The following is a 27,741-nucleotide window of genomic DNA, read 5'->3' on the forward strand; positions in this document are numbered from 1 at the left end:
CCCTTTTTATGGGGCAGACGACCTCTGATCTCCTATGGGGAGGGCCTGTCCAGGCAAGGTCAGTCCTGTCCCAGAGGCTCCAGGTGTTCTCACTGAGTACGCGCAGCCTGGCACAATGATGGGTTGCCTCATCTTTTGTGTCTTGAATGCTGTGGGTGGTTCCAAGGGCCGGGTCCTTGGTCCAGGCATTGGTGTTGATGGTTTGGTCATTCAGAGGGAGATATTTTTAGACCTACTGCCATTGTCTCTCAAGCACCTTCATTCATCCCTATTCATTCAGGAACCAAGTTACATAGGAGAGGTAGGTATGAGTCATAGGTTATACAACAGGACATGGGGAGATGGAGACTTGATAAACAAAATGGAAACTTGGCATAACTTATGCTAACTTGCATATGTAGACCTAAATCATACAGTATCAGTAAAACAGTAATATAGAACAGTAAAAATCAATATAAACATAATAGTTATACAATATAAAGAAAAAACAAAACAAATACAACTTGCTACCAAAATAAAATGCTGAAGCTTATCCTATATCTTAGCTCACTCTATAGGGAATAGAGAGGGAGAGAAAAAGTCAGAAATAGTTGAGGAAGGGGTGGGAATTCATTTTAAAGTAAAAAAAAAAAAAAAAAGAAAAACTGGGGGTTTTGCTACAACCATACCTGGAGTTGAGCAGGGGTCTGGTTGGGCCCAACTCTGTTCAGCATTTGGATGATGGACTAGAGAGTACACCTGTGAAATCTGGAATGACCTCAAGCAGGGAGCACATCGGAGGAAAGGTCTGGCATTCAAAATACCCTTGATAAATCACAAGGTGAAATGCAAAAGAAGCCAAGTGCTGAGTGCTACGTTATGGAGGGGAAATCCAGGGCATGGTACTCAAAATGTGCAATATGGGGTGGTGAAGCAGCTGTGTTGCAGAAAAGGGTCTAGGGTGGTTGATGGTGGACCACGCAGCGGTGCCACAAAGGAAAATGCCGTTTTGGGATGCATTAAAGAAATGCATTGTGGATAAGACACGGGGGCGATTCTTCTGTTGCCCCTGCACTGGTGAAGTAGTGGCCCAGGGAGCCTGTTTCCAGTTCTGGGCCCTGCGGTGTAAGAAAGAAGTAAACAGGGAGCCTAGAGAAGAGCATGGGCTTGGGAAATGTGACCTTGAAGGAGAGGCTGAAGGTACCAGGCTTGTTTTCCCAGACAGGAGAGGATGACATGGGAAGCCGGGTACCAGGTTTCTCATATCTCAAAGTCTGCTACACAGACTGTGTTCACTGGGGGAAGGACAAGAGGCAATTGGGTTGGTTTGCAGTCAGGGAGATTTAGGTTGTGTTGGGAATTACTGTTGATCTTTAAGGATAGCTAAGTACTAGGGCAGGCCCCCAGGATGGCAAGTGGTGTCCCACACCCCATCGATACACTGGCTGCATGGGGACCAGCATGCTGTGTTTAGTGCCAAGACGGCCCGTCCCCATGGGTGGTGAAACCACTTGGAAATGCTAAGTCCAGGCACCTCAGTCTGCATCCACCTGCGATGGGAATGGTGGTGGCAGCCAGCTGTGGCCCAGAGGTTGGTCTCAGGGGCAAGCACTTTCTGTATTGGAAACACAGCTGAAAGGTGACCTCAGTTTGCAGGCTGGTGATGCTCACTCCCTGTCCAGTGTCTGTGAGTTCATCCCTGTGCTCGTCCCTTCCCCACCTGGGCTCTGCGCTTGCCTAAGCTCTATTGTTTCTCTTTATTTGCTTCCCAGCTTCCTTCTCTTGGCCTGTTTCTCAGCTAGACCTGCTCCCTTCTGGCGCACACCCTGAGCTGGTCTGCCCAATTCTTTCCATGCCGTTCTCCAATATCTTCTGGGTTCACTTTGAAAGGACTGATAAGAAGAGTTGGAGGCACTGTCAAGACCGTCAGGATGACTAGATGTCGGTTAATGCATCTGACTAATCACTCTCTCTGCCTGAAGAAGGGTGTCTGTACCCAAAAGCTTGCAAAGAACAATTATTCCAGCTATTTTAGTTGTTCTAATAAATGATATCACATTTACCAAAGAACCTTGTCTGCCTATGTCCTTAGGCCAACACAGCAACAGTCAACACCCCTGAAACATGAATAAGAGCTGTACCTTTAACTAGTGCATTAGCAAAGCTCCTACTTTCTCATGACCTGGAGAGAAATAAGTGTTGTGCTATGTGGGATGATGCACTGTAGCACGTCACCCCCACTTTTCAAGACCCCAGATCCACCCACGAAGAGCATCATGTCATTGCATAAATCAATGGGGCTAGGTCATCTAGATGCAGCCTGCCATCCTGGCTACCCCATCCCCATGGCTGTAAAGTGAGGAGGGCAGGGTCCAGAGATGCTCAGGAGGGAACATCAGAGACCTGGAAAATTGAACGTGAAGAGGCTGACGGTGTCAAGCTAAGAGCTGTAGGTGAAGAAGAGGGGCCGAGGGAAAGCTGTGCAAAACCGTTTGCAGAACTGCTGCCCCTGAGGGCTAGAAGGGACCTCAGGAGGTCACTGTGGCAGAAAGCCACCTTGGTTTCTCCCCAAAAATCTCTGCCCTGTGACACTGTGATTTAAATCTCTGTGCTGTGACCATTAAATTAGGATGGGCCCAGCACACAGGGGACCACACCCTCAGCCTGGCTCTTTAGGGAACTGGAGCTGGCTGCATTCCTGAGGGAGGGGGAAACCTGCTCCCTCTGCCTACGTGACTTGCATCACTTACCTGGGTGAGGGGTTCTACCTGGGGAGCTGGAATCTGCCCGGTAACAGGCGATGTATTTCAAATTGGTTGGCTGACAGCCAACTGGGGCTGACCTCCACTGGACCAGGTGAATGAGGTCACAGGGGCTATATAAGTTGGGATGGCCTAGAAGGCAGTCTCTTGGGCCATGAGGTGAGGCTGGAGCCATGATGGGGGGACTCAGAGGAGCATAAACATCGGAAAGGGCCCTCTCCCCCAAAAACTCATGAACAAGGAACAGCCAGACACTAGAAAGGATCTCATCAGCCTCTGGAAGAAGTGTGTGAGTAAGCTGCTCGAGATCTGATAGATATCTAGCTGGCAGTAATTTAGATGCGTAATCAAAAGGCTACCACAGCCAGACTGTTTGCTCTTTAGGATTTCTAAGATATTGCTCAATCCTGTACCCTAGTTTACCCTACCCCTTGTAATCAATAAAGTTCTCCTTTTTGACTGGTGTGGGAGACTTATTGAGGGGTGGGTCTAAATTATGCCTAAGAGACCCCTTAGGTCTGCGGACTAAGGGAGACTTTCCTTTTTGCCCCCGGACTTGGGGAAGTACCCCAAGTGCCTGTATTGGGTCGAGTACCCATAGGACTATTAGGCCTGTGTTTCCCCAAGGATACAGGGCCGAGACAGTCCACTCTCGGGGTGGTGGCGGCACGTTACCCCCAGACTAGCGAGCGTGCTCCGAGAGAGGGGTCGGCTGGACATAAGGCGCCCCTAGGGAGGCATTTGGAGCCTGGAAGGTGGTCCGGCGCAGGGAGGTGGGCAGCTCAATGCAGGAGCGCCCCCTACTGGCCCGCCTCACGTGGTGGAAATAGCAGTGGGATACGAATACCCAGCTGTTTTCCTGAGGTGGGATCTGTGCACCCGCCACAGGCACATCTGGTCCAACCCCCTGCTCCAAACCCCCTCCCGCGTGATGAAGCTAACGAAGCATGGCCTAACCGTCATCACCAGCATGTGGGACCACAACCGCCTGGAAATCAGTTGTCTGGGAGTGGTCAGTGGTCCTGTCAAATGGAGAAGGCGGCTCTAATGGAGTTCAGCAGGGGTCTGTCCCGAGCCGAACGCCTGTTGTCTATGTCCTTTGGTGGGCTGGATGCTGGAATAGGGGTGCACTTAGGAGATCTGCAGAAGGCGCCACGCTGTGGAGACAAGCTCTTTGGAGGAAAGGATGAGAGCTGAAAATGAGCATGATAAATTTGCAAGGATCAGGTGGAATCCAGTGCAGAAGAGGACCAAGTGCTATCCTCAGGCAGGAGGAATCGGAGGCATGGGTACAAGACACGGCTCAACAAAGCCCTGCCTGGGTTGATGTAGTTGGGGCTGGTCCTGCTTGGAGCACGAGGTTGGACTCGATGCAACCTCCCGAGATCCCTTGCAACCCTCCTTGTCTGGGTAGCAGCTCTGCAGAAAGCAGCTTGGGTCTACAGCGACCCCCCCATCAAACTAGAGTCAAGAATACATGGTAGTCATCCCCCAAAAAGAAAGACCGTTGAGGTGGGGGGTTGTGCTCAGTGCTAGCAGAGCAGGAGAGTCGTGCAAAAGGTGCAGGAGAGAGTTACTGCTCTTCCCAGCACTCGTGAGCGGGGCCCGGTGTGCAGCTCTGGCACCCCGCAAAGAGAGATGTTGACCAAATGGAACAAGTCCAGAGAACAGCGAGGATAAGAGGCTCTGAAAAGTGACCCCAGAGGAGAGGTTGAAAGAGGAATGGCTTTGTTTCCTCGAGAGAAGATGGGAGGGCAGCAGTACACTGACACACAAGAGGCAGTTTCTGAAGGGAACAGGGATCAAGCGTGCTCGAGAGTTGGCGCGGGAGGGACCAGAAGAAACCAGCCCAGTTCCTAGCAAAAATAGCTGAACTGGCTGTTGAAATCTGGCATTTTCCTAACTTGCTGACATGCTGGATGTGTCGTCCCCGAGGCTGTGGAACCTTTCACTGAACACTTTTAAGCCCGACTCCCACAAGCATCTCAGGGTGGTCTAGGTGCACTTGAGCAGCTGCCATGCAGGGCTTGGACCCTTCCTGAGGTCCCTTCCAGCCTTGCATCGCTATGATGCTGTTCTCCTAATCAGCTGCCACTAGATACCATGGGAGCTGGGGACTTAGCAGGATACCAGGGGGTTGCGGGGATGGTACAAACATGCCCAGGTACCTGCAACGGCTAATGACAGTGGTTGAACAGGCGTGAAAAGCTGCACACTGCAGAGCAAAGGTGGCGGCCTCTGATGGCTGAGGATTAGGGAGGAACCTGGGCAGAGTCTTGTTCCAAACCCCTCCTTTACCTGCCCTGCACATGATCCTGCCCTTGGCTCGGGCTCATGCAGGGCTGAGTCCCATGCCAGCCAGCCAGGCCTTGTCCTCCTGCTGCTCCTCCCCTGGTCATTGTGTGCTCAGCGGCTAGGCTAATCCGCAGCTGCAAACACAAGCTGAGCTCTGGGAGGCCCACCCTGCCCTGCCTCATACCTCAGGGCTTAGCCTTGTCCTGGGGTGGTGGGAGCGCCCCTTGGCAGCAGGGCAGGACTCCTCACTGCTGAAATACGTGTTGGCAACCAGGGGCACATTGGCTCCATGACGCCTCGGGGCAGCGAGAGTGGCGCAGCACAGACTCCCAACGGGAGCTGAGCCCTGCCCTGGGCATAAATGGGCAATGCAGCAAACCAACCCGAGCCTTGGGCATGAAGGTGCACAGGGCCTTGCCCCGTCTGGTGACCTGGCACCAAGTCAGATCCATCAGCTGTAGGATTAGAGGCTCCTGGTAGCACCCTGGTTGCACTGGCTGCAGAAACTGGGATGGGAAGGTGAATGGGGTAGGCGGGTGCAAGAGGACAAGGGTGGTTAATGCAGTTAATGCAGTTCAGTGGTGCCAGGGGGAGCTGGGTGCTCCTCATCTCTGCTACTGAGTTCCTGTGTGATGCTGGGCGTGTCATTTAGCCGCAGGGTGTCAGCTGGAGGACCAGACTGGCCTGTGCAGCTTCTCACAGGCTGAGCAACCCACCTCTGGGTCTGGCCCACTGTGGATTTGCAATCCCAGTAATTACACACTGGGAATTTAGCTGTGGGAGCAGTGCAAACACCCTGCTTAGCTGCCAGCCTGGCGGCTCTCGGAGCTGCAGCAAGAAGCGCTGCAGGCCAGTGCTGCTCGGGGGTGCGCGGTCTTGTTCGGGTGGCATTTTGCTTGTGATCGCCTTCTGTGTCCAGGCTACTGGGGTCTGTGCTTTGCAAGGCCAGTGTATCGAGCATCCTTCTGGAAGCCGAGCACAGCACAGACCTGCCACTTACCCTCCCAGATTTTGGAGTCCTCAACTGCCCTCTCTCCAGCACTTCCGCAGGCCAGTTCTGGGCTGCAGACCCAGCTGCTGCTGTCTTCGTCTGGCTGCATCATAGGCTAGGCGTGAAGCTCTTCCCTCAGCTCCACAGGGGTGAGAAGCACCTGAGTCCCCGCACCGCCGAGCCAGGCTGTCGGGAGCAGAGCTGCGGGGAAACCCATGTCTGTACGGAGGGCAGGGCACGGGCTGGCTGGGGGGCCTGAAGTGTGGGCAAGGCAGGGCCTGCAAGGGGTCTTGGACTGGGCATAGCAAACCTTTCCATGCATGTTAGGTGTCTGCAGGGGGGGGCTAGAGCATTTGAATGACTCCCGTGGTTTTCTTTGGCCTGGCCCTGCTGCTGTAGCCGGTCTCCTGGTCCCTGGGAGAAGCTAGCTATCGTACCAGGTGCGGGGCAGCCACTTGCCTAAACGCAGGTGCCTGGTGCCACGTGTGCCATCTTGTCTCCTCACCTGGGTGATCCAGGTTCAAATTCCTGCCCTGTCACGCCGCCTTCCCAGGTGACCAGGACCAACTCCATCTCTTCTTGTCTTTTGCCCTTCCTTACCTCGCAAGTGGATGGATGAGGGTTTGGGACATGTGTCGAGGTCCGTGCGGGGCGGCTCTGTCCGAGTGCAAAGGTTAGTCTAGTCTGAATGATTCAGGCTGTGTTAGGCTATTCTAAGATGCCATGTGTAAGATCTGTGGTGCTCGCTGTGAGTGGGCGTGTAGAGACTTTGCCCCGGTAGAAGCGCACGTACGTGTCTATTCCCATTGTTACAGGGTGATGTGACCCAGGTCTGGCAACGGGAACGCAACTCTCTGCCTGCACCTCACTGGCTTTCCCTGCAACTTGGGACTTAAGATAGACCCTTGGCCAGGAGAGTTTGGATAGGGGGGATCCTGTCATTAGCAGAGGGCCAGACCAGATACCTCATGAGGTCCCTTCCAGCCCGACTTTCCCAGGATCCTATGAACTCCCTTTGCATGGTGTGCGGTTGCTGGGAGTAGACGAGAAAATAACTCTGCCGTAGCTATTGAGGTCAATCTGCTCCCTGCCGACACAAGGTGACTTGAAAGCAGAGGTGGGTGCTGGTCTTTAAATGCACATGGAGGGCTGGGTTTTGGATGCTATAAAGTTTTAGGGGCATTTGGGTCCTTTAAACATAAGAACTCCTGGGCCATCATGTCTGGTCCCATGTGTTAATAACTTCTTTGCCTCTGTCTTCCTCAGTAAGGACCAGAACTGCCACCTCCCTGCTGGGCCCCCTTTGGGCCCTGGGGGAGGCTCACCTGGGCCTAGAGTGAGTGAGGATTTAGTTAGGGAGCTTCTGGAGGGGCTGGACGTTTTTAAGTCAACCGGCCCGGATGATCTTCACCCTAGAGTCCTGAAGGAACTCGCTGGGGTCATTGCAAGTCCCCTGGCACGGCTTTATGAACACTCGTGGTGCTCTGGAGAGGTGCCGGAGGACTGGAAGAGGGCCAACGTGGTTCCCATCTTCAAAAAGGGGAGGAAAGAGGACCCAGGGAACTACAGGCCAGTCAGCCTTACCTCGATCCTGGGCAAGCTGTTCGAGAAAATTATTCTGGCATACATCCAGGAGGGGCCAGCAGGGAACGGCATGCTCAGGGGCAACCAGCATGGGTTCATCAGCGGCAGGTCCTGTCAGACCAACCTGGTGGCCTTTTACGACCAGGTCACTAAATCATTGGATGCAGGGGTGGCAGTGGATATAGTTTTCCTAGACTTCAGGAAGGCTTTTGATACTGTCTCTCACCCCATTCTCATTAGGAAGCTGGGGGACTGTGGCGTAGACACCCATACAGTCCAATGGGTCGCCAACTGGTTAGAGAGTCGCACCCAGAGGGTGGTAGTGGATGGGTCCTTCTCGACCTGGAAGGACGTGGGAAGTGGGGTCCCACAGGGCTCGGTCCTTGGGCCCGCCCTGTTCAACATCTTCATCAGTGATTTGGATGAGGGGGTGCAAAGCACCCTGTTCAAGTTTGCTGATGACACTAAGATGTGGGGGGATGTGGGCACAATAGAGGGGAGCAACAGGCTACAGTTGGACCTAGACAGGTTACAAGAATGGGCGGAGGAGAACAGGATGGGGTTTAACACGGACAAGTGTAAGGTGATGCACCTGGGGAGGAACAATCGGCACCACACATACAGGCTGGAGATCTCCGCTTGGAGTGCCACCTCCTAGCGGGGGGGGAGCACAGTAATGTGCCTGCCCAGCTTCAGCAGAAAAGAGATGGAGCTTAGCACAGGGGAGGCTTCTCTAGCCAAGCAGTGGTTACACCTGGCAGTCACATGGGAATAGACCGGCATCCCTGGGTGGGGCTGCGTGCATTTTTTTGCACCCGTGTGGCCACAGCTTGGGCCAGCCCAGCTCTGGGTTGAGCTGTTTGAATATTGTCTGGCCTCAGCTGTGAAGAACCTGCCTGTCCGGGCTGCACGCCCAGGTGTTTGGGCACCTCTTGGAGATGCAAAAAGAGGGGTTGAAAAGGGGAGAGCTCTGAGCACTAGGGCACTGCTGCCACCTCGCTGTCTCCTGGGCTGCGAGCGTGGTCTCCTGCCTCCCTTTGCTCCTGCCACGTGTGCCTGACACTGGGAAGAAGCGTTACGTGGTTCAAGCAACAGGGCTTGCGTGATCTGGGAAGATGTAAAAACGGTTCACAGTTTGGTGTGGGAGAAAACAGGCAGCGAAAAACAGTCATTGCAATTTGATCCAAACTTAATTAAAAAAAAACCCATAACAAAACCCCTCTTCCAGTTCTGTGACTGCAGCAGCGCGGCCCTGCTCCCAGGTTTGGGGGAAAGGCTGGATCTGGCTGGGGAGTGAAGCAGCCAAGCCGAACGGGGACCGGGCTAGGGACCTTTCTTCTGACCATGATTAGCTGGTTTGGCCTTGTGAGCCTCATGTGCATGCACCAGACAGGGACCTGGAAGGTGGCTGAGAGCTGGGGACATGTGAGCTGGCCTCAAACAGCTCTTTAATGAACCTTATCCCTCTGCATGAGGCCTGGAGCATGAAGCAGGGAAATGCCACGTGTGTGCTTCAACTGGGACAGAAAATGAGCAGGTGAAGGACTTGCCCGATGCCTGCAGCAAGTCAGTAGCAAGGACAGGATTAGGAAGCTGAGGCCAGTTCCTGCCGGGCCCTCCTGGGAGAGCTGGCAGGAGCAAGCAAGGCAGGGTAGACACATGTCAGGCAGGGAGAAAAGCACCTGGTCCCTTGACACCTGCTTTGGTCCAAGTCGTCTGCACGACTGCGAAAAGCACTGACTTGCAAAGATCAGTTTAAAAAAACACATCCCCCAGAAATGAATAAAACAGCCCAGGATACGCTGCTGAGACCATTCGTCCTCTGAGCTCTTTGCTTCCACTTCTGGAAAATAGGTTTTTAATGGGAAGGTAAAGAGCAGTCTCACAGCACTGCTGCAACATCGCTTAAACCCGCAGCACACGTGAGACTCCCTTTGTGGTCCTTATCAGGGCAGAGCACACGGTGCAGCTTGGGGAGGTGGCCTGCCAGTCCCGGCCAGCCCATCCCAGCTGCCAGCAGCCAGGGTTTACTGGGGCTGGGTGCTGGGAGCATGATGGTATTACCTGAATGCCACCACAGCCTGATTTAGAGCCGTGTCCTGCCTCCGCTGTACCATGTAACACAGAGAGGGTCTGGGTGTGGATGCTCAGTGGCAAGCGCAGGGTTGTGTCTACTTGTGGCGGGGGCCGCGAGCCCCCGAGGACAGGCCCTGTCATGGTGGGTCACGGTCCTGCCCTGGGCGTCTCCCTGCTGTCCCCTTCTGAGCGTTTTCTCATTGCTGTTGAATGCCAGGTTGATGTACGCCACCTCGTCGGTCTCCGCGGGGATCGCCGTGGCCTCGGAGAAGGTGGTTGTGTTCAGAGGGGGCCAGGCGGGGTCCCGGGACAGCAGGCGCCGCAGGATCTGGTACCGGCTCTGGGACTTGTACCGGAAGCAGGTCTTCAGCCACATCCACAGGGCTCGGTTCTCAGTGACGGCCTCCTGTGCAGGGAAGCACCGACAGTCAAATCCCGGGGACTCGGGAACAGCTTCTCTGCCCCCCAGGATGTAGCACCAATAGTGGGAACGCAGGGGCAAACTCCATCCTGCCGAGACACCTCCCTCTTGCAGCCCACGACCAACCACTTCGTGCAATTTCTAAGCCTCCTGCCCGGTGCAGGCCCCTGCAGCCCTGCTGACGTCAGAGGAGATTCCCATGTCTCCGTCGGTGGTAGATGCTACTTCAGGCCATGTTGGTGAGGGGCCACAGGGATGAGAGAGCCCTTTAGAGGCGTGGACACACCGTGGATATCCCTGCGCCGGTACAATCACCCCAGGAAAATCAGGGCAAAACTCTACCAGAAAGGGTCACACTGGCCTGGGTGCAGTGCGTCCGCTCCTATCCCGGGATAGTGTTTGCTCAGCGTAAGCAGGCTGTTACTGGCTCCCCACCGCCTCGTGAAGAGGCCATGTGCTAGCATCTCCCGCACCAGATGCCCCAGGATAAGTGGGGGTCTGACCACTCCGGATCCGGGTGCACTTCCCTCGGTGCACAGTGCAGCATATGTGACGCTGCCCAGGCCCCGGGGGTAAAAAACCCTGAACTGAGGAGGAAAATGCAAGTGCTCCTCTGTCTGGGAAGCAGGTCCTGCATCCCTGTGCACCCCAGAGAGGACAGAGCTGCAGCGGGCAGAGCCCAGCAGGGTCTGCCCCGGACCATTTGGAGCAGGGCTGGGGTCAGAGGTGCTGGTGGTGCTGCTGGGGTCTGGCCCTTTCTGCTCGTGTCAGGAGTTAAGCGAGCGTACTCACCTCTACAAGGAGAGACGCAGCGAACGCGATGGCCAGCATGATCAGCATGGAAACCCTCCAGACGGGCGGCGTGCACACCAGCTGGGAGAAAGGCAAGAGGGGAGACGGTCAACGACACGCGGGCACCAAAAACACACGTGGGATCTCGTGTCACCGGGGCACCGCGTCTTGTCTGACCGTAGGCATCTGCTACTATCTGGTGAGCTGATGCCGTGGGTCACCTTGTTACCTATCCTGAGGGAAGCCTGGCAGAGGAGCCCGGACATGGCAGGTATCTGAGTCGCGAGGCAAGAAAGCAAAGCTCCTGCTTTGCACGAGTTTTCCCATAGGAAAGGGCAGAGGTCCACGTTGCATTATGCACCTCCAGGATTCCCAGCAGGATGGGTACTTCGGTTTGGGTTCAGCCTGTTCAAGGAGGAGGCCTGGCTCCCAAGGGGACCGGTGCTGTCACCGGTGCAGGCATGCTCAGATCCAAGGGCTGGTTTCTCTCCAGTTCCTCTCTATTTCTTCCCCCAAGGCTGAGGCTTGATCTGCAGCGTTCATGGAAGCCAGCAGCTCCCCGCACACAGAGACGACTGCCAGGACAGCTGTCCCAAACCCATTTTTAGGCCCCTGTCAGCATTACCAACCACATCATCCCTACCCACACTACCTTAACTTAGTACCTGGTGGCTGGTTCTTTAAATTGGGCAGTGTTTTGGGGGCTCATAGCAACCCAGCTCTCTGGGCTTGCTCCCTGCCTGATCCAGCAGCTGCAGCTCTTGGAGGGACCCAGGCCCCTGCCAGTCCAGAAACCCCTGCCAGATCATCCCACTCGCAAATGTCCTCAAATCCCTCTTTGCATCGACTTGGCTTCCTGGCCCCCTGCTCCTTCTGAAGCCCACAGCCTTGCTCCAGGGGTGCCCAGTGTGTCCATGTCTGCTCTTATTCTGGTGTTGCTCTTCCCTCCCTGGGGAGCTCCCCTCCTCTCTGGGGACCATTGCCCATGCCCCTGGCCGTCCTTCTCTGCACCTGTGCTCTGACACCCACCTTGATGCCCAGATGCTGGGGGAGCGTCCCCGGCGCTCTCACCAGCCCTCCCATTTGGGCAGTGGGTCTGGCAATATGGGCACTGGGCTGTAGGCAGCTAAACCAGGCATGTAGGGCTGTGAAGGGCCGCTGTGTTGGAGGGATGCGCAGAACCAAGTCTATGTGATACCTCCCGGGAGCTGTTAGTCCCTGTGGCAAAAAACCTCCACTTTCAGAAGTGCTTCCAAGCCCGTGAAGGCTCATGCCGTCTGTCAGCTGTGACCCCAGCCCTTTGTAAGGAAAGGCAGCGAGCGCACACCCTGGAATCGCACTTACATCGAAGATGGAGTAGACACCCTCCATGTCAGCAAACATCAGGAAGATGCAGACGCCCAGCTGCACGGTCAGCGCGAGCACAAACTGGTCTGTGGGGACACAAGCAAGCAGAGAGCAGGTTGGGCCCAGGACCCCTGGCTGGGCATCCTCCGGCCCTTCCCCGGCACACGCAGGGCAAAATTTCCACATAGCAGTGAAGCACTTGGAGCAACAGAGGAATGAATGGAGGCAAATTTCCGCCTGGCCCCATCCAAGGGCTGAGACAACCTTGCAGCTCTAGATATTGAGGCAGGAAGGGAATGATCTGATCATCCAGTTTGGCCTCTTGAGGCCCCTGCATGAAGCCCCGTAGCTTGGGTGCTATCCTGCCAGGGTGAAGCCTTGGTGCTATTGAAGTCAGAGGGGTCAGGACTTTGCCCCAAATCTTAAAGATGCCAGGAACACACCTAGGTGAATTGCCCCCGTGGGCGAGTCCCTCGCTGTTAGAAATGCAAACCTTATTTCTGATTTAAATGTCAAGCACCAGTGTCCAGGCATGGGGCATGCCTTCGCCTGCCTATAAATGCTGACGGACCATGGCAGTGTTGCTGCTTCACCTTCTCCAAGAGAAATAGCAGCAAAGTGGGACTGGCAGGGAGCTCCAGGGCTCATCCAGTCCAACCCCCTGTGCAAATCATCCCAGACAAATCCCTTATCTAAACACTTCACAAAACTACTGTCAAATGCCTCTAACCCAACAGCAAAGATGGGTCAGCAGAGCCCCTTCATGCAGGAGGAGCTTTATTGGGGGGGGTCAGTCTTTGGGCTTGTCAGCTATTCACATCAGGACCCCCATCACTGCTCTGGGCCTGGACTGGGGGCTTTTGATAAGGCTCTGGCTTCAGCTGCTTTTAACCACTGAGATGCAGTCAAGCAGAAGCCCTAAATCCAAATCTTCTCGGAGCTCGGTCTGGCAGCACTGCCGGAGAGACGGGGCTCCTCGGTGAGCCCCCAAAAGCAAGGGCAGGGACAGGGTATTGTATTAGCGCTGGCTCTTCTCTTCTGCAGCTCAAGCAGATGAGCAGACATCAGGGCCTGCCTGCTGACAGGGCACAGGGCTGCTGGTCTGTCATTTCTGCGGACATCCCAAGCTCATGAACAACCCTCTGGTTTCTGCAGGGCCCGTTGGTGCAGCCCAGGCACCAAGCCAGGCTCCTTGTTGGGTCAGTTCACAAACCGCAGGCCCAGGTCTGAGGGGAGATCCACTGGCCGGGAGTTGGGGCTGGTCCTGCTTGGAGCAGGGGGTTGGACTGGATGTGACCTCCTGAGCTCCCTTCAGTCCTCATTGTCTACGATTGTACAACTCATTCTCCTGCACCTGAACGTGCTTCCAAAAATCCTCCCACAAGCACCCAAAAATGGATCCAGCACCCTAGCTCTGGGTTCCTGGACTGGGATGGTCTGGCCAGGGCAGCTTTAGCTGAGGCTTTCCCTAGCAGCTCCCAGACTATGGGGCTGGCGATGCTGTGGCAGTCGCACAGGGCCCCGCGGGCTGTGCTCACAGCTCTTCTTTACAAAAAAAAAAGTGTGCGTGTGTGTGTGTATGTATATATGTGTGTGTGTGTGTGTGTATGGATATATGTGTATGTTTGTGTGTGTATATGCATGTATGTATATGTGTGTGTGTGTGTGTGTATGGATATATGTGTACGTTTGTGTGTGTGTATATGCATGTATGTATCTATATGGATGTGTGTGTGTGTGTGTATGGATATATGTGTACGTTTGTGTGTGTGTATATGCATGTATGTATCTATATGGATGTGTGTGTGTGTGTGTGTGTGTGTATGGATATATGTGTACGTTTGTGTGTGTGTATATGCATGTATGTATCTATATGGATGGATGTGTGTGTGTGTTTGTGTGTATGTATATACGTGTGTATGTTTATGTGCACGCATTCAACTTTACCTCCAACACTCTGCCAAGCAGCCCTTGTTGGTCCAACTTGGCAGATCAAAGCACACTTTCCCAGTTCAACCATTAAAAACCCGTTACCACCGCATATCCGTGTCCCCGCCGTACTCACAGTTCATGTATGCCGGCTGCCTGAACGGCTTCCCCTTGGAGACCACCAGCGCCACCGCGATGCAGTTGATGGTGCTCAGCAGCCACACCGTGCTGTTCTCGTAGCTCTTGAAGCCGTTGTCCACCTCCTGCCCAAGGGATGCGTTCCCCATCCTGTTGAGGCTGGTGCTGGAGAAGGAATGGTTTGCCAGGCTTGTATTTCCCGGGAGGCAGGCGCTGTAGGAGAGGGACCCCACGGTCAGCAAGGTCAGCTGCTCTGCTCTGTCCCTGTTCGGCTGGGACTTGCAGGGCCTTCAGACCCTAATGAACAGCCCCGGCAGCCCGGGGAGGGAGGTACAGGGAGCAAAAAGGGCTTGGCTAAGACAGGGGAACAGCTCCCCAGCCTCCTGGGCCATAGCTGTGAGAACACGGCTCCAGCTCCCAGCTCTCTGCTGCTGGTTACACCGGTACCGAACCAAACGGCTGCACGTACCTCCTCCTCCATGGCCCCAGCAGGACCTGTGACTACCACAGCTACAACCCCATCAGCCCTGCCTCTTGCTGTTAGAAAAGGCCCAAGCAACCTGGATTTCCTGTATTAGGAAAGGGACCCCTGTCTCCTCTGAGCCGTTCTCCCCAGCCGGGGTCTGCCCTGGCGAGTCACCCCAGCGGGGTCTGGACTGAGTGTGGCACTGCAGCACCATCACACCCCCACTGCCATGTGCCCTGCTGCCCTACCAGTGCCCGTGTGCGTGCTCAGACCGGCATCCTGATGCACTGACGTGGGATCGTGGTGCATGTTACATACCATCTGGGCTAGGTCTGCAGCATGGTGTGCTTGCAGCTCACCGGTGCTTGGATTTCCTTGCCTCTTGTGTTAGGCAAAGGCTCTTTTTTAGAGCTGGGCCAATGTGCTAGACAACATAGGAGAGCAGTTGTCCCCAGTTGTCGTTCCTGCCTAGTGCATGATCCTTGCAAGGTCCCTTCCAGCCCCTGACAATCTCTGAATCAATCTATGAAACATTACCACCCCGATTCCCCAGTTAGATCCGGGTAAGCCAGTCCCACCGCGTCTGTCCATGCAGGGCCGTGGCAGACCTCTCTCACCTGGAGATATCCTCCTTGGAGTACCAGGACTGCTTCTGGACCACCAAAAAGCCACAGATCTGCAGGCCCAGGCTGAAGAGGATGTTAAGGACCAAGGAGAGCAGCAGTGGGGGGGAGACCAGCTGGCTTGGGGGCCGGTAGGGGACCAGCTTGGTGTAGGCACCATTCAAACTCACTGCACAGAGGACAAAGAGACAGAGCTGCACTAGTCCATCCAGAACCACCCCCGCTTAGCAATGCAGCATCTGCCACACAGGGCTAATTATGGCACAGCCAATAAACTAACTCTGTAGGGTAAGTGATGAAATAGCCAATACAATATTGGTCGTATCGGACTAATTACTAGCAGCTGACATCCAGGAAGATGTTGGAAACATCCCGATTCTCCTGTCACCTGCCTACCCGGTTCATTGGGGTTCTCCCTAATTCACACGGGCATCAAAGGGGTGTCCTGGCGCTGGAGTGGCACAGCAGCGAGGGTGTCCTGATGACCCGGTGCAAGGAGAAAACGGGGGATGAGGAAGCTGCTGACGTGTGTCACCAAGTGCCGTGGCTGGCTCTCCCCAGGCTGGTGCAATCAGGATGTGTCCCCAGCTGTGCAAAATGCCACCGCATGCCCTGGCGCTCAGGGGAAGGAGCCCAACCTCCACATGCCGGGACTCGCTCTTCTTGAAACTCTCCGAGGCTTTGCTTCTGCCTGCCTCATCTGACTTGCCTTGTTTCGGCTTCCCTCCCCCCTCCCTCGGCTTCCTCTCCCAATGCTTCTGATAACTGGCACGTCCTTATGACCTGTCACTGCCTTCGGTTTCTGCACCACTTTCCTTCGCAAGTAAAACTCATTTCCCTCGCTACTGTCTTTCTAGAGCTGTGCATCTACAGCTGGGCTTCAAGAAGCTGGGAGGCGAGTCTGTAATCCTGATCTCTGAGTCTGGGAAAATGCTGGCTGGAAAGATGCTGCCAGCGTCCACAGGAGCAAGATACAGCACAATGCAGCGTGCCTGTTACGCTGCGCCTGCTCCCTCGGACTCCTACTTAAACGCACACGTGCACGGTCTGTTTGTTATTTGCTGTATCGTACACTGCCGGGGGCTGCAGATCCCACGGCAGAGCCCTTGTCTCACTGCAAGACTTATCATGTGGCTGGCACTGACTCTGGCACTGACTATACTCAGCGTTGGCGGGGATGCTGGCTGGTTGAACAGGATAGTAAGCTGCAGCCACAGGGATTTAAATGTGCAACGAGGACCCTTTCAGCGCTGCTGAATTGCATTTGGACTAAGTGATCCCTAACACGAGCCTTTGACCCAGTAGCCGTGACTTACTGCCAGGCTTCACACAGTGCTTCTCTGCTCTCCCCATTGGGCCTGGCTTCCCTGGCCTTGGGGACCTTCCTGCCTTCTGGAGAGAGCTGGAAGAGGTGCAAGTTTCCTTTCCGCTTCATCCAGTTCCTCTGCATGATCCACTCTCCCAGCTCCTGAGAGCCCCGGCTGACCAGGTGACAAAGCCTAGCCCCAGGACTTCCCCGGAAGTCTCGCCCCTTTCCGCCTCCTGCAGACCGAGCCTGCACTGCTGACTATGATATTCCCTGCCCTCTGGGGTTGTCCTCTTTAACATGCAGGATTAAGCACTTCCACGATGGTGGGAATTAACTGAGACCCCTTCTCATGTATGCCTAGAAGGGACTTACTTGTGACACCAATTACTGTGTTGATAGCCAGGTCTTGGAACAAAAACTGGTAGATCCCAAAGGAGTTCAGTTGCTGAAAAGAGAAAGGCAAGAAAACAAGTTTAAATCAGACGTTTGCCGAAGGCTTGTGTGTCTTTGGAAAGCTGCAGGATTTCCATGGGGCAGGTGCCCTGTAGCTGGCTCTGACGTCCCAGGGGAATGCTGTTCTGCCAGATAATGTGGGAACCTCCTAACAGAGCACCCCATTGCTGTACGCACGCTTGTTTGTCAGGCTAGCACCCCCTCCAAGTGATTTGATCAGAGGTGCTGGTCTGAAGCAGCATGTGCTTTCTTTGCTGTCAGTGATTTTGAAACAGAAACCTGCCACTAGGCCATTCTGGCTTTCTTTTAATGCCTGGCTAAACAGCCTCTCCCCTCTCCTGTACACCTAGGTTTTGTCTTCTGCCCCCCAGTCTCTGCCTCTGCCCTCTCTGGAACAGCCACCTGCCCCTTGCTTCGGTGTATAGGTTTGCCCTGTTCTGCTGCAGCGCCAAGCTTTATCCTGGCCATTCCCTTAAGGGAGCAGCATTTTGCCGATTTCTCAGGAGCAAGCTCCGGGTCGCGGAGCCATACCCAGTAGAGCAGGAGCACACCGAGGTACTGGATGATGCTGTACAGCGCCATGTACTTGAACATGCAGAGCGAGGTGACGAGGGCAGCACGGCCTTCCCTGCACAGGGGAGAGGAAAGATGGGAGGTGTTAAGAGACCTGCGCATCTGCCCGGCTGGGAAGGGAATTCACAAATGCCTTCACTGCTGCACTGGGACCCAATCTTGCTGCGCCTTGCTCAAGAGAGCAGCAATTATAACTGGAGAAGCCAATAGCAACGTGTATGTGAGCAGAGATGCACCCGGGAGTGAGGGCTGGGAGATGGGATGGGAAAGCTGGTCTGTGCTCACCTTGGACAGGATTACCTAGTGGTTATCATCAGGCACACTGAAAATGCAGTAGGGGTCATTGCAAACTCTTCCCCTCGCTTTCCAAAGCCAGGGAAGACCTCGCCTGCCTCAGCTGTGCCATGCCAAGGCCCCGGCTGTTTTCCAGCCCAGACAAATAGACTGTGGACTTCAAGAGCAAACCCAGAACCATCCAGGTTTATTTCATGGGAGCGCGGGGGGAGGGAGGACAGCATGCTCAGTGGTCAGAGCAGTGGGTGAGGACCTAGGTGCTTTCCCTAGCTTTGCCCCTGGCTCACTGTGTCATGAAGGGACATCTCTTCTTGCTCCTGCTCAGCTGCGGGAGACCTCCCAGCATCTACCGCAGCAAAAATCCCCTCAGACCGCACAGACAGCCCTCTCCAAGTTACTGCTGGGTGCCGATGCTCAGGGTTTTAGGGAGGTCCGCTCTGCCTGACCCCGGTGTGCGGAGGGGAGAGGCAGTTGTGCACGTACCTGATCAGCTGGGGCACGCACTCAATGGTGGGGGTTCGGGTGGTGAAAGGTGAAGCCACCGATGCCTCCTGCTCCGACAGCGATATCCCTGCATGCGCCACTTTCAAGGCCTGTGAGGCAGGTGCCTGTTTGGGACCTGCGCGCCAGCAATGCCTGCCAGCCGCTCGTCCAGCCTGCACACTCATGTACCCGCAGGGCCTCCCAGGGCCAGGAAGCAACAAGGGTCACACTCACTGGGCTTCCTGCACCCCCAGCTGCCTGTCCCACCAGCCCTGCAAGTGCTGGAGAAAAACCCGCTGAAAGACTGGGACAGGGAGGGTAGCCCCATTGTCTTGGGACGGGAGATGGATGGTGTCCAGGGGCTCACATTTGCACAGCCTGGGTCTTGGCCCTGGGCGTGGGTCCCCTTGAAGGTCAGCGCCTGTGTCAGCCTCTGTCTCCAGACCTGTTTACACTGGGACGTTCCCCCGGTACTGCATTCACTCAGAAAATCCCCTGGGAATGGGCTGGCACTCACCCCACAGTCGTTGGCTCCATCTCCACACATGCCCACGTAATAACTGCAAAACAAGCCAGCGTGCCTGTCAGTGCTGGGTCCCACAAGCCCTGTCTCCCAGCGGGGGTTTAGTTGTGAAAGGTGCATGGGTGCAAGCTGCTTTGAGTGACTAAGCCCTGGTGTGGTCCCAAGCGGGGTTTGTCCTCCGCTGTGTCCACACTGAAGAGTTTCTGAAGTTCTCCCTCAGTCCTGCTAGCTTGGGTGCAGTTTGCTGAGTGCTGTGGGCGGTAGGAGACCAGTGCAGGCCCCTTGTTCCTACTGTTGGGCTCACTTGTGTACTGGGACTTGACGACAGAGTGCCAGTGGGTTAAGCGGTCTGAATACCCCAGCCTCTGCAGGGCTGTAACACTGCAGATGCCCTGGAGCCATACAAAAGTTGGGCTGACAGGGCCCTCAGGACACCACATCTAGTCCAGCCCTGCCTGGAGCCAGCCCAGCGACAGGGATCCGACAGCCTCCCTGCACAGCCCGTTCCAGGGCTGAACCACTCTCAGAGCAAGCAAGTTCGTCCTAACCTCCACCCTAGGTCTCTTGTCGCAGTTTCAGCTCATCCCTCCATGTCCAGAGCCCTGGGATTATGGGAGTGGTGAATCACTCACCTCTCTAAAACCACCCTTTTTGTACGTGAAGACTGTTACTAAATCCCTCTTACCATCCACTGCCCTGAGCTAAAGACTCCCAGTTCCTACAACCTGTTAAATCAAGTTTCCTAGAGCTCTTCTGTGGCTTTGCTCTTCCCAGTTCTGGACCCAAAACTGGACAGAGCGAGTGCTCCAGGTGAGGCCTCACCAGCGCTGAAGAGTCCCTGGGGCTTGCATGTGACCCTTCTGGATTAGCAGGATGCTACCAGCCTTTTTAGGAATAAGATGACACTATTGACTTGTATTCAGCTTGCAATCCCCTCCAACCCTCAGGCCCTCCACGGCGGTGCTGCAGCCCAGCCTCACTCCCCGTTTAGCGTTTGTGCCTCTGAATGTTTCCTCTTCCGCGCAGGACTCTGCATGCGTCCTATGAACGGTTTAATGCTCGCAGGGAACTTACCCCATCTTCTGAAACTCTTCCACGAGGCTGGATTTCTGACCAGGAGACATCCTAGCAAAGACGGTCCCGTTCAGCAGGAGCTGGGAAGAGAATGATCCAAAATGTTTCATTGCACTTTTTAAGAAAGACGCTTGATTTAAGTCAGGGGGTGGTTTTCAAGGTGAAGGAGTGGGGACAACTCCCCTGTACTTGGAGAGACAGAGCCAAGGAGAGAGGGACCAACAAACAGAGGGCCTCACAAGAAGCATTCACCCAGGAAGGGGAACTTATTAATCTACACGGCGTCCCCGCTACGCACTGGGGGAGCGGAGGACTAGGTGGGCTGTGCAGTCCTCTGCCCAGAGACAGATCACTGGGGATCGTACGACTGCAAATCAGCCCTTGCAACAGTCCAGAACTTACCCTTGGGAGTAAATCGCTGCAGTGCTGGACTATGACCTGATACGATTTCCCACTTATGGCAAAATGGTAACCACCGCATCCAGCTTTGGATCTGACCCTGTTTTCGATGCAACTGCCAGTCTCCTGTAAATCAGGCCAAAGTTATCTCCATGCGAGGGGCTGCCTCTACACCGGTGTGTGCAGGTGCTGCACTGCATAGGGGGGAAAGGCAGGGCTCAAAACTGGGGCCTTTGTAGCATCTGCCCCAGTCTGTGATCTCCCCCAGACTGCCTGCATGATCTCAGGCAAGGCACTGCAGCTGGATTTTAAAGGTTTTTGAAAAATGTTTCACTCCCATCTAATCTGCACCTAAATTAGTGGGAGTTAGGCACCTAAATATCTCTAAGACCTGGCATTTTGTTTCTCTGTGTCTCAATCTCCCTGTCTGTAAAATGGGTACAACAGTTCCAGGTACAGGTACAAGGATGATGCAGGTCTTACAAGCACTGTACATAAATATTTGTCTCTTATCAGCCTCCGTCTCTCAGGCACTGTCTGATGCCTCCCCCACAGTGTGGGGAATGCTGCTCAAGTTGGACTAGGGGGAGGTGGGAGCCCAAAGATGCCAAGGCCCCTACAGCCATTTCCTCACACCCCTCATCTCTGCCCAGAGGCCCAACTCCCACAGCGAGAGATCGGGTCCATAGATTGTCACTAATTCAGTCTGACACCCGCCTTTGGCAGGGAAAGGGACAGAATCATAGGCTCGTGCCCCAGTTTTGCTGGTAGAAGTTTAATTAATATAATTTCTTAACACCAATGACCCACGCTCTGCTGGGCACAGCACATCGTTGTAATGTAGTTTGAACCTTTGTTTCAATTCGTTGCTTCTGCCCTGCCCTGGGACCTCCTCCATCCCCGGTTATTCCTCCAACGCTGTTTGTAAGCCCCTACACATGGGCACATCTACACATGCACATTTACTGCACAGCAACCTAAATTACTGCGCAGTAACTGAAAATTACTGTGCAGTACAAGCACACGTCTACATGTGCATGCCCATACTGTGCAGTAACTATGGCAACTTACACTGACTTGGGCATAAACTTGATACCTGCATAATGCAGGTATCAAATTTATGCCCAATTAGTTACTGCGCAGTAACACATGTGTAGATGCCTTACTGCGCAGTAACACTGTGTGTATGGACTGACTTGGGACTAACTTTAGTCTCAAGTCAGACCACACACAGTGTTAATGCACTTTAATACCTGCGTGTGTAGACGCTGGCCTATTTCTGCATACTGTGCAGCAAATTTAATGTGATGTAAATGCACGTGTAGACGCACCCAGACTGCATTAGGGAACAGGTTGTGCAGAGCAATCACTGGGAAACTGGCTTCCACTAATATGAGGGGGTGCTCAGTGTGGACTGGGCCAAACCTTTAATGTGGCTTTGTCAAGTCATCCTTGAGGCCAGTCTAGAAAACCAGCATTGACACTGTGCAGCCTCCTTCACCCCTGGCAACACCACCCCACCAGAGCGTGCCGTGTTAAAGACCCCTCTCTTTTTAAACACTTTCTGACCACAGGACAATCTTAGATCTCAGCTCTTCCACAATCCTCCACTGAGCTATGCCAGCACCGCTTGGATATGAACTTGGTCCGACTGCCTGTGCACAGTTTGGTCTCCCATCACACACGACGTGCTCATCTCACACTCACCAGGCCTTTGCTGCCATTCAGGTGGCTCCCCTCCATCAGCTTCCAGGTGACGGAGGCCGCAGGGGTACCTGGCAGTTCATTTGCTTCCACAAGAATCACTTGGCTGGTTGGAGAAATCATGCTGGCATTTTTGGCAACAGTCACTGCTGTCTGAATGTTGTCACCTGGAAAATCATGAGAGTTTCACCTGCAGCGCTGTGGATTTTCAACCTTGCTCCAGGGGATAACACAAATCTTTCCCTAGCTCCTGCAGGCTCTAGTTAGCAGAGAGATTATGCAGGAGTAGGGTGAAAGAGAAGTATCAGCTGAAAAGGGAGTGAGCTGGCAGGGTAGAAGGACCCTGAAATGACAGCAAGAGGCCAAGCAGTGGAAAGCAGAGGGAGGTCAGGAGGCTAAGTCAGTCCAGCTGCAGGTCTCTGGAGAAACAGGGTGGACGATGAAGCCAAGGATCCAAAGAGGCTGGTGCAACTGGGAGACCCACCCCCATGGCTCTGGCAGCAGTCACGTCTGGCATGTGGCCGGGTCCTGAGATTTCCTGGACTGGGTAAGACAAACCCATGCCAGTGATGAGGCACCAGAGCACTCATGATGAACCCACGTATCTGGTTTCTGTTGCTCCTTGCCAGCGGCAGCAACAAGATCCTCCTCCCTTAGATACCTGTGACCATCACGCTCCTGATGCGAGCAGCACTGAGCTCCTCCAGCACAGGCTTGGTCTCTCTCTTCAGGCGATTCTCCATGATCAGAAAGCCCAGGAATGCCAGGCCAGACTCCATGTCCTCCCTGAGGAAGGAACAGACCTGTTTCATTAGCTTTTTCTGGACTCTTGGGTCTCTTTGGACATTGACTCAGGTTATTAGCAAGCCAGAGAGCTAATTAACCCTTTGGACACCTGCTGCATGCTGTATGCAGTTATAATTGGTGCAATTATAACTGGTGCATAAATGCTGTATGCAATTACTATTGGTACTTCTATCCCCTCGCCCCCCAGGGCTTCTGCATGTCACTGATAGGGGCTGATAGGCATGCTCTGCAAGCAGCCTTGCTTGCTTTTCCTCCTCTTCTTGGTCCTCTCTGTGTTGTATGCACTGATCTCAGCACTGGGCGACTGCCTGGGGTGGTTGCTGTGCTCTGTTTGTCTCAGGAGCACAACATAGAGCGGCTGTTCTCTGCCTGCTTCTATTTTGAAAGCAGCTCTGGCATCACAGGAGTTTCACGTGTGCTTCTCCATGACCCCAGGTCCAGTCCGTGTAAAGTCGTGAGCAGTAAAGAGCTAGCCCACAACAGCCCTTGCGGGGCTGCCCACAAGGCAGGATAGTGATAGCTCTGTGAAATCCCCTCCACAGTCTGCAGGGGGAAAATGCCTCTTTAGGTCCCAGTGCCCCTGTGGTGAAGCAAATGTATCCCACTGGGGGTTGATTAGGACAGTGGGGTGGTGCCTGGGGCTTGTGCAAAAAGAGGGGGCACTGTGTGGGGTAGAAAGGGCTGGGCAGAAACCCCCAGATGGGAAATGCAGGGGGACAACCTGCCTGGAAGAGCAGGGAGGGAGGATGTAGACCTGAGGACCAACCCTGGGAGGGCAGAGGATGCTGGCACAGGGCCCTCTCTACCTAAGGCAGTGGCTCTAACTGCTCACACCAGGGGCACCCTTGATGGATTGCAGACTCCCCTCCGTAGACTCACAGCCCCCTTGGAAAATGCCAGCTCATAATTTCCACTCCTTTTTTTGGCTACAGAAAAATATGAGATCAATTCCTCTATTGCAAAGAGCTTAGAAAGACCACAGCAGGGCAGAATGCTTTTAACTCTCTGGACTCCTATTTGAAACTGCTGGGTTTCTCTCATGCATCATGCTTGCACACTTAGCAATGCTCACATTTTAAACACTCTCAAGGCACCCCAGAGTGCCACGACCCCCTGGTTGATCCAAGGGCTGTCTTTGGGGGTCCTTAAGGACCAGGTACATGGTGGAGGTATGTACATGGTCCACCTCCCACTGAGACTGGATTCTGTAGGACCTGCATCCTCACATCACTCCCTGCACATGACAGCAGTCCCACACATGGCCTGAGCGCGTGGCAGGCGAGCAGGAGGGTGGTTGCCCCTTACCGTATCAGATGAGCTGGCTGGTTCCCTGCCTGCAGGACTCTATGCGCCAGTCCAATGACCCTGAAGCCCTGGGCGGTGTAGAGCTGCAGCTCTTTGGCAAACTGCAATGGCACTGTACAGACAAGAACAGTGTCCTGTCAAAGGTGATTGGTAGACATGGAGGGGGCAGTGTGGTCTGGAGCAGGTGCCTTTGAACAGGAAAAGCATCCAGGCCCAGCAGGGAGGGGTATGGACCTACAGAGTGATGGGCCCAGGTGGCTTGGGACCAGTTCACTGCCTAGGACTGGGCTTCCTGGGGACAGCTGTTTTTTGTTCTTGATCCGTGGTTCTCCCTTTGCAGTTCTCACCTTGCTTACTTACAATTCATCATAGATTCATAGGAAAGGAAAGCAGGGAGTCATCTAGTCTGGCCTGCTGCTGCAGGCAGGATTGTCCCTGATTCAATCAGCCCAACCAAGTGTCTGTCCAACCCACTCTTGAAAACTTCCAGGGACGGAGAATCAACAGCTTCTCCTGGCAGCCTGTCCCACTGCTTGACCCCCTTCAATCCGAATATCCCTTCTTATCTCCAAGCTCAATTTCTCTTGCTGTGATTTAAGACCACTGCTCTTTGTTCTGCACCCTGCAGCCACAGAGAAAAATGCCTTTGTCCTCTCTGTAATTGCCCTTCAAGTGTTTGAAGACTGTCATCAAATCCTCCCCTCCATCTTCTCTTTTCCAGACTAAATCACCTGAGTTTTTTCAGCGTTTCTTTGTAAGTCATGTTTCCCAGGCTTCTTATCATTTTTGTTGCTCTCTACTGGACTCTTTCTAATTTGTCCATGTCTGTCTTGAAGCACAGGTCCCAAAATTGAGCACACTACTTCAGGGGAGGCCTCACCAGTGCTGAATAGAGCAGAAGAATGCCTCCCCTTGATTTGCAAGGGGCACTATAAATACAGCCCAGGATGCTATTAGCTTCTTTTTGCAAAAAGAGCACGCTGTTGGCTCATATTCAGCTTACAGTCCACTATCGCTTCCCAGTCCTTTTCTGCAGCACTGCAGCCTCAGCAGTCTGGATTTGTGCATGTGATTGTTCCATCCTAAGTGCAGGGTATGAGACTTAATAAAACCCATGGACATCTGCTGGGGGAGGTGTGCTATTCTAGCCACTTTACAGATGTGTAAACTGAGGCACACAGAAACAGAATGATCTTCTCTGCGCTGACACAGAAGGTCTGTAGGTGCCTGGCATACAACCCAGAGTGGTGTGGTGCAACTCAAACAGCTGCTCCCCTGATCACTCATATTGGTCAGGAATAAAGAAACCAGAATCATGGTACTTGGCTGCTGTGGGTCTACTCTTCCTGATGTGCACCTGTCCAAAGGAGACCTCACTTTCCTTTGTACTTGCCTCTCACTCCTCACAAACCTCTGGCTGGCTGAAAACCAATAGGCAAGACCCAGTTAGATCTCCCTTGTATATCTGCCTGAGTAAGCTTCTGTTGAAGAAGGGAAAGGCTGTGACCTCTATCAGTCCAGGCAGCAGGAGTCTGGAGTCAGAAACCAAACCCAGGTCTCTGATGTCTTCACAGTCAAGGAGTCACCTTTGAGATCAGCGGCCATGCCTACATGCGTTACTGCACAGTAACTAATCAGGTGTAAATTTGATACCTGCGTGATGCAGGTATCAAATTTATGCTGAAGCTGGTGTAAGTTCCTGCACAGTATAGGTGTGCATGTATAGGCACATGCCCATACTGCGCAGTAATTTCAGTTACTGTGCAGTAAATGTGCATGTGTAGATGTGCCCAGTTTGGACTGAGCCTTCACATACCTGTTTCTGGTCTACAAAACTCAGCCACTGTTTCCGGCGCTCCCTTCATGAACACATGCCGTGCCCCTCCGATTTCCTGAGCAATGACTGACATCCTCTGCAGGGCTGAAGTAAATGGGAAGTGTTGCAAGATGGCCATGCCTTGCACAGGAACCTAGGAGGGAAGGGCAGCCATGACGTGCCTGGGCTGTGGCGTGGCAGATGGGCTGACCTGAAGCATGCCCTTTTTGCTTGTGGGCATAGGGCTGGGTCAGAGCAAGGGTGTTAGTGTGAAGAGTGGGAGAGGAAGGACTTGGCATGGTGCCCTAGGCACAGCTAGGAGCTGAAACCCAGACAACAGCTGTGGAGGCAACATCATGAGGAAGAAAATCTTACCAAACCTGAGCTCCGGGGTACATACATCATTAAATATATAGGCAAATGGGTCTGTTGTACCAAGAGAAGCTGCCTGGCAAATGCTTGCAGACTGGCTCCGTTATCATTACCCCGCTTTATCTGTCTGTGCCTGTCTGCTGCCTCTTGTCTTGCAGCTAGAGCAGTGGTTTTCAATCTGTGGTCTGCGGAGCCCTGGGGGTCTGCAGACTATGTCTAAGGGGACCGTGAAAGATGACTATGATCAATCAGAAGTTTGTGAATACCTGCACTTCAAATTCAAAGGGGTCTGCACCTCCATTAGAAATTTCAAAGGGGTCCGCAAAAGAAAAAAGGTTGAAAACCACTGGGAAGGAATGCCCTTTGTTCTGCCTGTACAGCACCTGGCACTGTGGAGTCATGGCCCGGGCCTAGATGCTGTGTTCATATTAGTAATGCCATTTACTAAGTCAGGGGTGGCCCAGCTGCCGCACAAGTGACATGGGCAGCCTCTGTCTGTGGCAAGCGAGAGACTGGGCTGGAAGCAGTGAGCACAATGGCAGACAGGGCATGGAGCAGAAAGCAGAGCAGCAGAGCAGGCAGCAGAAGGGGGTCAGAGTGGTACTTAGGGAGGATGCGGGGCTTAATTTGTGGCACACCTGGCAGTAAAGCTGGCCCTGTGGCTTACACTATGGACACAGCATACTGAAACACCATGCAGCACCGCGTGTGATGCACAGAGCTCTGATGTAATACAGCAGGTCCAAGCGTGAGCCCTCAGCCCACGGACGAGCCATCCTCGTGCTCGCCGAGCCTCTGACTGCGAGGCTGCAGAGGCCTCACAGCCCAGCCCTTTCCAAAGTGATCAAGCCAAGAGAGGAGCCAGAAATGGATCTGGAAAAATGATGCTTGTCTGATAGTACCTTACCTGACTGGCTTTGGGTCCAGGCTTGATAATCGTGGCGTGCACAGGTCCCCCGTCTTCCACGTGATCTCCACCAGACTCTTCTATCTCCTGTTCACATAAAGAGCATCATTTGCATTGCAGGCTTTACAGTAACTTCCATGTACAGTAATTAAAGACGCCCAAGTGAACAATGTACCTCAACCTAGCAGAGACAACACACCCCAGCCTGGCAGAGGCAACATTTTTTTTAAATTAATTTTTCCGTATTCCAAGCCAAATCAGCCAAATTAATTCCAAATCCATGAGTCACTCCAGAGCCATCAGTGGCCCTACTACCGGC

General features: G+C 53.9%; 1 protein-coding gene across 1 annotated transcript in view; it reads right to left on the bottom strand.

The window, feature by feature from the left end:
• Positions 1 to 9,040: 9,040 nt before the first annotated feature.
• LOC109287778 (probable cation-transporting ATPase 13A4) overlaps positions 9,041 to 27,741 on the bottom strand; it is a 70,395-nt gene continuing 51,694 nt past the window's right edge. The window contains exons 16-32 of the mRNA XM_019503066.1: positions 27,423 to 27,509; positions 26,144 to 26,297; positions 24,328 to 24,439; positions 22,877 to 23,001; positions 22,219 to 22,382; positions 20,515 to 20,637; positions 20,113 to 20,192; positions 19,033 to 19,075; positions 18,516 to 18,625; positions 17,697 to 17,793; positions 17,085 to 17,157; positions 15,398 to 15,572; positions 14,313 to 14,527; positions 12,245 to 12,333; positions 10,901 to 10,981; positions 9,874 to 10,093; positions 9,041 to 9,813 (exon numbers count right to left, since the gene is read on the bottom strand). Coding sequence (XP_019358611.1) covers positions 9,698 to 9,813; positions 9,874 to 10,093; positions 10,901 to 10,981; positions 12,245 to 12,333; positions 14,313 to 14,527; positions 15,398 to 15,572; positions 17,085 to 17,157; positions 17,697 to 17,793; positions 18,516 to 18,625; positions 19,033 to 19,075; positions 20,113 to 20,192; positions 20,515 to 20,637; positions 22,219 to 22,382; positions 22,877 to 23,001; positions 24,328 to 24,439; positions 26,144 to 26,297; positions 27,423 to 27,509 — 2,064 coding nt within the window. The 3' untranslated portion in view covers positions 9,041 to 9,697. The remainder of the gene's footprint in view (positions 9,814 to 9,873; positions 10,094 to 10,900; positions 10,982 to 12,244; positions 12,334 to 14,312; positions 14,528 to 15,397; positions 15,573 to 17,084; positions 17,158 to 17,696; positions 17,794 to 18,515; positions 18,626 to 19,032; positions 19,076 to 20,112; positions 20,193 to 20,514; positions 20,638 to 22,218; positions 22,383 to 22,876; positions 23,002 to 24,327; positions 24,440 to 26,143; positions 26,298 to 27,422; positions 27,510 to 27,741) is intronic.

This window comes from Gavialis gangeticus, unplaced genomic scaffold (genome assembly GCF_001723915.1).
Source record: "Gavialis gangeticus isolate Ggan-Ray unplaced genomic scaffold, GavGan_comp1, whole genome shotgun sequence".
In the NCBI taxonomy this organism is placed as follows: domain Eukaryota; kingdom Metazoa; phylum Chordata; order Crocodylia; family Gavialidae; genus Gavialis; species Gavialis gangeticus.